The sequence below is a fragment of the Somniosus microcephalus genome, unplaced genomic scaffold (genome assembly GCF_052327205.1).
Source record: "Somniosus microcephalus isolate GS21.2 unplaced genomic scaffold, FLI_Smic_1.0 unresolved_chr3, whole genome shotgun sequence".
Classification (NCBI taxonomy): domain Eukaryota; kingdom Metazoa; phylum Chordata; class Chondrichthyes; order Squaliformes; family Somniosidae; genus Somniosus; species Somniosus microcephalus.
In genome coordinates, this window is record NW_028225181.1 from 11,364,027 (window position 1) to 11,374,390 (window position 10,364).

General features: G+C 49.1%; 1 protein-coding gene across 1 annotated transcript in view; it reads left to right on the plus strand.

Moving 5' to 3' along the window:
* LOC147091196 (uncharacterized) overlaps positions 1-5,640 on the plus strand; it is a 233,412-nt gene extending 227,772 nt beyond the window's left edge. Inside the window, exons 9-11 of the mRNA XM_085976476.1 lie at positions 2,314-2,403; positions 3,712-3,827; positions 5,448-5,640. Coding sequence (XP_085832602.1) covers positions 2,314-2,403; positions 3,712-3,827; positions 5,448-5,546 — 305 coding nt within the window. The 3' untranslated portion in view covers positions 5,547-5,640. The remainder of the gene's footprint in view (positions 1-2,313; positions 2,404-3,711; positions 3,828-5,447) is intronic.
* Positions 5,641-10,364: the final 4,724 nt, after the last annotated feature.

Here is a 10,364-nt window from a genome sequence, read left to right on the forward strand (position 1 = left end):
GAAATCGTCCTCTGTCCCATCGGGGTCTTCAGCCTCTGGTATCATTCTGGTGTGGTTCCTTCAAACAGATACTGCACCCAATGTGGCTCCTGAAATGCTCAGTCCCTGAGAATCACCCAGTCTCGAATGAGATATTTCTCAAAGGACAGATTGCCCCGCACTCTATCCAAGATTCCTCGGATTTATCATTTGAGATCAGGGTGAACAGTCAGGAAAGGTGCCAGAACCGGATATGACTGAGAGAATCAGTGGTGGAGTCGGTGTCCTTTGAGGAAGGGGCAGTACCGCTGGAGCTTGTGATACCAGGAGGGTTTGTTTCTGACACTGGGCGACAGAATTGGAGGCGTGGAATTCACAGCACAGAAACAGGCCTTTCGGCCCATCTGATCCATGCTAGTGTTTAGGCTCCATACAAGTCTCCTCCCACCTTGCATCATCTCACCGTATCAGTAGAAACTCCTAATGCTTTCTCCGCCGCGAATTTATCTAGCTTCCCCTTCAATTCATCCATGATATTCGCCTCAACTACTCCTTGTAGGGAGCTCCACATGCTCACCACTCTCTGGATAAAGGAGTTTCTCCTGAATTCCCTGTAAGATATATTAGTGACTATCTTATATTTATGGCCCCTAATTTTTGACACCTCCACAAGTGGAAAGAACCTCACTAGGTCTAACCTCTGAAACCCTTCATAATTATAATGACCTCTATCATGTCCCCCCTCAGCCTTCTCTTGTCTGGAGAATATAATCCCCAGCCTTTTCAATCATTCCTGACAGTTGTACCTTCCCAGTTCTGGGATCATCCTTGTAAACCTTGTTTTTGCACCTTCTCCAGTGCCTCTATATCCTTTTCATATTTCGTATATAGAGGCCAGAACAGTGCACAATGCTCCAGGTGTGGTCTAACCAAAGTATATGGGGACCAGAACAGTGCACAATGCTCCAGGTGTGTTCTAACCAAGGAATATGGAGACCAGAACTGTGCAGAGCACTCCAAGTGTGGCTTAACCAAGGTTTTCTGTAAATTTAACATAACTTCCCTGCTTTCCAATTCAATTACTCTAGAAATGAACTCCAGTGCTTTGTTTGAAATGCGATTTACAACACATGGAATCGCAGCAGACATATTTGCCTTGGACTAAACCTTGAACTAAGATCCATTATTCCCACATCAAAAAATCTGGGATAGCGGCAATGTATGAAGGGACAGCTTCAAAATGAATGCCACCAGACACAATCTGAGGGAATAATTCTACCGGAAACTTTCTTGATATGACGGTTCCCGATATGAGATGTTATATTTTGTGCATATGGATTTTCACAAGTCATTTGATAAAGCGCCACACAAGAGCCTTGTTGTGATAGTTAAGGCACGTTATGTTAACAAGAAACAGATTAGAGGATGGAGGGATCCCATGATTCGTTGCTTGTCACTATGTGTTCCACATGGCAGGACGGGTAATAGGTTGTCAACTTTTCCCTACAACTCTCTCTCTCTTCCTGTCTCTCTCTCTCTCTCTGACTCTTTTTCACTCCCTCTCTTTCTCTCTCGCTCTATATCTGTCTGTCACCCTCTGTCTATCTTTCTCTCCCTCTGTCTGTCTCTCTCACTCTCTATCTCTCTCTCTGTCTCTATTTATTTGTCTCTGTCTCTCTAGCTCATTCTCTCTCTCTTTCTGTTCATTCTTTGTCTCTTTTCCTTCGTCTCTCTCTCTCTCTTTTTCTGGCTGTCTCTGTCTCCCTCTCTATCTACCTATTTCTCTTTTTCTCTCTCTCTCAATCTGTCTCCATTCCTCCCCGACTTTATCTTACGTTATCAGTCTTTCTTTCTCTCCGTCATTCTCTGTCTCTCTCCGTGTGTCTGTCGCTATCTTTCTCCCTCTTCCTCACTCTCTCACACTCCCCGTCTTTCTTTCTCTCTCTATCCCCGTCTCTCTCTCTCCCCATATATTTCTCTTTCTCTCTCTCTCTCACTTTCTGTCTCTGACCCTCTCATTCAGTTTCTCTCCCTCTTTTTTCCCTCTCTCTCTGGCTCTCTGTCACTACCTTCACTCTTTCTCTCTCTGTTTCCAAGACTCCCTCTGTGTGTCTCTATAACTCATTCTCCCATGTCTGTCTCTCTCTACATATATTTATCCGTCTCTCTCTGTCTATTGATCCTTCAGTCCTGAAATGTCTCTTGTCTCGGTGCCCATCAGTTCAATGCCTGGCCCGGCGCTGTGCTAGACCCAGATCGAGCAGGAAGATCCACTCTTGACCCAGGGCTCGTTCTCCATCCTCCAGTTACCATGTGGCTGATCTTTCATTACAGATTCGGTGAAGACGACAAGTCGTGGAGCCAATGGAGGGTCGACATCAGAAGCTGAGTGCAAGCCGTCAGAGGAGGGACATTCAAGGCCAGGTATCAGCCGGCTTCTGGTAGGACCCATCCAATCAGACTATTCCAGGGTCCAATCCCGGAAACATTCAGTCCCTGACGACACCCTCGGACATTCAGCTATGGAACCTCCCAAATATCCTGCTTTATAATTTGACAGTTCAGTCCCAGTCTCTCCCAATATTAACTACGTAGAATAGAACTGGCCATTCTTCCCAAATGGTCCATGCCAGGGTTTACACTCCACACGAGCCTCCTGCCACCTCTGTTCATCTAACGCTATCAACATATCCTACTATTCCTCTCTCCCTCATATGTTTATCTAGCTTCCCTTAAATGCATCTATGCTATTCACCTCAACTACTCCCTTTGTTAGCATGTTCCACATTCTCACAACTCTCTGGGTAAAGAAGCACAGGAAACTTCGTGATATCCGGCACTGACGGGACCAAGCTGCTGCCGATCGATCAAAACTTCCGGATAGAACAGCGCTAATGTTGAGGAATACGGAGGTTTTCATCGCCGTATCTGACAACAAACACTGTTGCTTAGCAACAGCTTGTAAACACTGGGCCCGTACCTTGGAAGCGTCTCTGAAGCTGTTGCTAAGCTACAGAGATGCTTTCCAGAGCCTGACTGTTATAAAAATGCTAGGAGAAGAAAAAAAACCTAACCAAAACGGCTGCTGATTTCTGCTGTTAGATCGAGGTTTCCGGACATACAACCTCCGGACAAACCAAAGTTTCCTGTATCTCCTGAATTCCCTGTTGGATTTATTAGTGGCCATCTTATATGTATGCGCACTAGTTCTGGACGCTCCCACAAAAGGAAACATCTTCTTTACATCTACCATATCAAAACCTCTTCAGAATTTTAAAGACCTCTATCCAGTAATCCCTCAGCCTTCTCTTTTCGAGAGAAAAGAGCCCCAAACTTCTCACTCTTTCTTTGAAACCACTCCCCCTCCCATTTGCTGTGCTTCTTTTGACTGTGAGGAGTTAGGAGCCGGAGTGGGTCCTCATTTATTGCCCCTCCCCAGTGCCCTGGAATTTGTAGCTGTGGGGCTGCCTTCTCGAGCTGCTGTGGAGAATTGTGGTGGTCGGGTCAGAGGGTGCTTTGTGAAACCAGCGACTGGGCCTGGAATTGTACACACAGATCCACGTTCCCTGGTTCAGCTTCCAGAACAGAAGGTCCTCAGTTGGACCTGCACTCCGGGTTTGCCGTCTCTATGCCCCCTCCCTGTACCCGGTTTTTATTTCTGCCTCTAACTCTGCTCGGCATTGGGCGGGGTTTGGGCATTTTGGCTGAAGCCTTTTCCACTTAATGTTCCAGGGGTGCTGAAGTTGTCGAAGGAGGAGTGTGAGAAGGTCAGTGCCGAGGTCCAAGTGATGTACATCGGCAAAAACAAACTGGACACCCCCGCGAAAAAGGAAGCCTATCTCCGGCAGGTGAGGGAGTTATTCTTCATTCATTCTCGGGTGTGCCGGCACTGATTGACCAACACCAGTTGGCATTGATTGACCAACTCCAGCTGTCATTGACTGACCAACACCAGTTAGCACTGATTGACCAGCTCCCGCTGTCATTGATTGACCAACACCAGTTGGCATTATTTGACCAGCACCAGTTGTCATTCATTGACTGTACCTAGTTGACAATGATTGACCAACTCCAGCTGTCATTGATTGACCAACTCCAGTTGGCATTAATTGACCAACACCAGTTGGCATTGATTGACCGTACCTAGTTGGCATTGACTGACCAACACCAGTTGGCATTGATTGGCCATCACCAGTTGGCATTGATTGACCATCCCCAGTTGGCATTGATTGGCCATCCCCAGTTGGCATTGATTGACCATCCCCAGTTGGCATTGATTGACTATCTCCAGTTGGCATTGATTGACTATCCCCAGTTGGCATCGTTTGATCATCCCCAGTTAGCATTGATTGACCAACACCAGTTAGCATTGATTGACCATCCCCAGTTGGCATCGTTTGATCATCCCCATTTGGCATCGTTTGATCAACCCTAGTTAGCATTGATTGACCATCCCCAGTTGGCATTGATTGACTATCCCCAGTTGGCATCGTTTGATCATCACCATTTGGCATCGTTTGATCATCCCTACTTAGTATTGATTGACCATCCCCAGTTGGCATTGATTGACTATCCCCAGTTGGCTTCGTTTGATCATCCCTAGTTGGCATCGTTTGATCATCCCTACTTAGCATTGATTGACAATCCCCAGTTGACATTAATTGGCCATTCCCAGTTGGCATTGATTGACCATCCCCAGTTGGCATTGATTGACCATCCACAGTTGGCATTGATTGACCATCGCCAGTTGGCATCGTTTGATCATCCCTACTTAGCATTGATTGACCATCCCCAGTTGGCATTGATTGACCATCTCCAGTTGGCATCGTTTGATCATCCCCAGTTGGTATCGTTTGATCATCCCCAGTTGGCATCGTTTGATCATCCCTACTTAGCATTGATTGACAATCCCCAGTTGGCATTAATTGGCCATTCCCAGTTGGCATTGATTGACCATCGCCAGTTGGCATTGATTGAACATTCCCAGTTGCCTTTGATTGACCATCCCCAGTTGGCATTCAATGAACATTCCCAGTTGGGATTGATTAACCATCCCCAGTTGGACTGGTGTTAAGGATAGCGGATTCCCCTTTTGTTAAGTGGAGCGCTATCCCTGGTTTTAAGAGGGAGGGTGTCCCCTTGTGTTAAGAGGGAGGTAGTCGCCTGGTGTTAAGGGGAGAGGCGACGTCTGGTGTTAAGTGGAGGGGATTGATCTGGTGTTAAGTGGAGGGGAGTCCTCTGGTGTTAAGGGGGAGAGGATTCGCTGGTGTAAGGGGAGTGGATGGCGTGATGATAAGGGGAGCGGAGTCGCCTGGTTTTAAGGGGGAGGGGATTCGCTGGTGTTAATGTTAGGGGATTCCCTATGTTTTAGGGACTCGGTGATGTTCCCTGAGAGCCCCTGTTAATGTACGGTGTAACTGCGACACCTTTCTATTGGACCTCACTGAGGGACATCCGTCCATTCCCAGGTACAAGACATGCTGAAAGACCACCTCCCATGCAAGAAACTCGCGCTGCAGTTTCACGGAGAACAGGAGGATGAAGCTGGAAAGAAGAAACGGAAATGACCCGGCAGATCAGGGATTGACAGCGGGTGAACTTCAACCCGAACCTGGGCACATTGACAGCGTCCAGGAGCAGCGGGGGGGGGAGGGGGCTGTTGAGGATGGGGGTGATTGGGTGGGGTGAATAGTGTGAGGTGGGCGGGGCTGGGTGAGTGGGGACAGGGAGTGGGGTGGGGGTTGAGGTGAGTTGTGGTGGGAAATGGGTGGGATGAGTGGGGTCAGGGGATAGGGTAGGGATTCGGGTTGAGTGCTGTCAGGGATGGGGGATTGGGGTGGGGGATGGGGTGAGTATTATGGGGCCGGGGTGAGTGGCCACAGGGAGTGTGGTCAGGGGCTGGGGTCAGTGTGTTGAGGTGGGGGTGGGATGAGTGGTGTGAGGGTTGGGGCGCGGTGAGTGGTGTCAGGGGGTGGTGTCAGGTTTTGGATGAGTGGAATGAGGTGGGTGGGAGGAGTGGGGGGGGATGGGGTGAATGGGATGTGGGGTGAGTGGGGTCAGGGGCAGGTGTGGTGTGAGGGGGTGTGAGGGGCTGGGATGGGGTGAGTGATATCAGGGAGTGGTGTCAGGTTTTGGGTGAGTGGGGTGAGGTGGGTGTGATGAGTGGGGATTGGGTGGCTGGGATGTGGGTTGTGTGGGGTCAGGAGTGGTGTCAGGGATTTGGGTCAGGGGGTGAGGGTCAGTGGGTGGGGTGAGGTGGGGTCAGTGATTTGAAGTGGTGGGGTGAGTGCGGTCAGAGGGTGGGGTGTGTGGGCTGAAGTGGGTGGGAATATTGGGGTGTGTTGTGTTGAGTTTTCTCATTGAATTGTTCCTAATGGACAGTGTCCAGGAGCGGTGGTGTGCGGTGTTTAAAAGCGATTTAAAATGTGTTAAACGGAGTCGAAAAGCAGTTTAATAAGGAGTTTAAAAGGAGTTTAATAAGAGATTTTAAAGGTTTTTAAAAGGAGTTTAAAAGGTGTTTATTAAGAGGTTTAAATGTTTTTTAAAAGGAGTTTAATAAGGAGTTTAAAAGGTGTTTAAAAGGAGTTTATTAAGGGGTTTAAAGGGTTTTTAAAAGGAATTTCAACTGTTTAGAAGTTGTTTAAAAGGAGTTTATTAATGGGTTTAATGGTGTTTAAAAGCAGTTTAATGTAGGATTTAAAATGTGTTAAACGGAGTCGAAAAGCAGTTTAATAAGGAGTTTAATAGGTGTTTAAAAGGAGTTTATTAAGGGGTTTAAATGGTTTTCAAAAGGAGTTTAATAAGGAGTTTAAATGGAGTTTAAAAGGAGCTTATTAAGGAGTTTATTAAGGGGTTTACATGGTTTTTAAAAGGAGTTTAAAAGGTGTTTAAAAGGAGTTTATTAAAGGGTTTAAATGGGTTTTAAAAGGAGTTTAATAAGGAGTTTAAAAGATTTTGAATAGGAGTTTAATAAGGTGTTTAGAAATGTTTAAAAGGAGTTTATTAATGGGTTTAATGGTGTTTAAAAGCAGTTTAATGTAGGATTTAAAAGGCGTTTAAAATGTTTTTTAGGGATTTATAAGGAATTTAAAAGGGTTTTAAAAAGTCTGTAAACGGGGCTTTTAAATGGTTTTGGAAGGAAAGGTTTAATCAGATTGCCCTGAGGTGTTAATGTAATACTGGTGATGGGGTTTCTTTATATTGTGGTAATGTCGCTTTGAGCCTTTGTTTGTTGAGTAGGGAAGTAAGATTCTTCAGTGGGAATATCTTCACACAGTGAGAAACAGACAGTGATACTAAGGTTGTAACCATCTGTTTGATGAGAGAAAGATAGACAGAAAGAAAGATTTGCATCTGTATCGTGCCTCAGGATGTCCAAAGCGCTTAACAGCCAATGAAGTACTTTTTGAAGTGTAGTCACAGTTGTAATTTAGGAAACGTAGCAGCCCATTTGTGCACAGCAAGCTCCCACAAACAGCGATGTATCAATGATCAGATTAGAGTGGAGAGAAAGATCCCAATCCTTAGAACGGAGGCCTTAAAGACTTACAACAACAACTTGCGTCTATACAGCGCCTTTAACGTAGAGAAACATCCCAAGGTGCTTCACAGGAGCCTAAATCAGCAACATTTGATGCCGAGCCACATGAGATATTGGGACAGGTTTTAATGAGGATCTTGCAGCAGGAGAGGTGAAGAGGTTTAGGGAGGGAATTGCATAGCTTGGGGCCAAGGCCACCAATGGTGGAGTGGTTAAAATCGGGGGTGCGCAAGAGGACAGAAATGGAGGATTGCCGTGATCGCGGAGGGGTGGAAGAAGTTAGAGATAGGGAGGGGTCGAGGGCATGGAGGGATTTTCAAACAAAGATGAGATTTTTTTTGAATCAATCATTTGCTGGACCGGGAGTCAATGAAGATCAGATAAGAACCTTCCTGAGAAACACCAGAGCTTGAAACTGGGCAATTAGGGAGGTTGAGTGAAGTAAATGGAGTGAGGGATCTGTAGGGACAAGGACAGAATTTAAATCAGCGTTCACAGAAACATTATCCAGGACACCTCTTGATGTAACTTTGAAACAGGCCAATTGTCATGTAGAAGGAGTAAGCAGAAGGTATAAGCAGTGGGTGCTAGAACTGAAACCGTGTTAAAATCTGATCAATCTGTATAGCGAACTCGGGACTGTAACACGTTTGATTATCTGGCTAAAACTCGCAAGGATTTGTCGGAAGCAGTGGCTGTTGTGTGCAATTATTTTATGCTTAATAAATCTGTGACATCAGACATTCAGTGTTGTTAATGCTATTGATTAAAGGAGTGAATTATAAGTAACCACATACGCATTTACACCTTCTCTAACATAGGCCAACTCCTCTCTCCAGTCACTCACTACCCAATCTAGGCCTACACTTGACTCCAGTCCCTCACAACCCGAGCTGGACCTACAACGGACTCCAATCCCTCACTGCCGGGTCTGGCACCACAGCTCACTCCAGTCTCTCACAATCCGGTCATGGGCCTACAGCTGACTCCAGGCATTCACTACAGGGTCTGGATTATACCTGACTCCAGTCCCTCACTACCCGCTCTGGATCTACACGACACTCCAGACTCTCACTACCCAATCTGGGATTACACCCGAATCCAGTTCCACACTAACCGGTGTGGGCCTACACACTAATGCACTACCTCAGTTCCCACTCTGCGCGTACACCTCACATCAGTCCCTTAGTACCTGGACTGATTATCCCCACTCCACTCCCCCTCAGCCAACCAATCCCCTAAACCTTACTGCCCAACTCCCCTCCCCCTCAATACCCCACTCACCGCCCAACTCACCACAACCTCACCTCTCCAATCACCTCCCCCACACTGCCCCACTCCCCTCCACTTACTGTCCCACACCCCTCACCATCACCACCTCACTCCCCTCCCTCTCATCACCCCAAACCCCTCCCAATCACCGCCCCTCTCCGCTCCCCGTCAACGCCCGACCCCACTTCGCTCCCTGTCATCACCCTAATACCCTCCCAATCAATGCAACTCTCCACTCCCCCTAACCTCCCCACTCCACTCCACCATATCCACGCCACTCCGCTCCCCTTCACCACCCCACTCCACTCGCCCTCATTGCCCTACTCCACCACCGCTCACCGCCTGACTCCCCATCCCCTCACGGAACGACTCCCCACTCCCACTCCCAGCCTCTCTCCCCTCTCCCTGACCGCTGCACTCCCCTACCACTCAACGCCCCACTTCCCTCCCATTCAACACCACATGCCCAATCCCCTCCGCAGTCCACTCCCCTCAAGGTCACCCTCCCACTTCCCTCCCTGGTAACTGCCCCACTCGACTCCTGACCACCACCCCACTCCTCATCCAGCACTGCCCCACCCTGCTCCCTCACCACCCCACACCCTTTCCCGGTAACCTTCCCAATTGCATTACTCTCAGCGCCCCACTCCACTTCCACTCACCGCGCCACTTGTCATCTCTCAACCACACTCCACTCACCCTCAATGACTTGCTCCCCTCCCCCTCACCATCCGAAACATCTCGCCCAGTCCCCACACTGCCCAATGCCCTCCCACTCCTCACCAACCCATTCTCCTCCTCACCAACTCACTACCCTCCCCCAATTCACCCCTCTCCCCAACCCCTCATCACCCGTCTCCCCAACCCCATATTGCCCCACTGCCCTCCCACTCACCATTCCTCTCCCCTCCCACTCACTGCCCTACTGCCCTCCACCTTAGCGCCCCAATCCCCTCACACTCAGCAACCAACTCCCCTCCCCTCTCTACTCAGCTTCCCACTCTTCACCATCCTTCACCCCACAGCTCCCCTCCCCCTCATCGCCTCTCTCCCCTCCCCCTCATCGCCACACTCCCCATCTCACCATCCAGATCTCTCCCCCTCACCACCATCCACAACCGTCCCACCCACGCCCCTCCCCTCCCGCTCAGCACCCCACTACTCTCCCCAATCCCCTCCCCCACAACTCCCAACTGCGCAGCTGTCCCCACCCCACTCATACACTTACTGCCCCACCACCCAGGCCCTCACTGCCCCACTTCTCTCGCCCCACTCGCCTTCATCTCACCGACCCCCTCAAGCCCCACAACACTGCCCCTCACTGGCCCACTCATCTGCGACTTCTCTCCCTCCTTCTCCCCTCCGGACCCTCCTTCTCCCTCCTTCTCCCATCCCCCATCCTCCTTCTCCCCTCCACCTCCCTCCTTCATCCCTCCCCCTCCCCATACCCAGAGGTGACCTCACCGCGTAGGCTTCTCCACCAACATGGCCGCCCCCACGGATCCGCAGGAACCGCCCCCTCTCCACGGGCTCGGTTGAACCGCTATCCCACATTGCAGCGCCTCACTGAGCT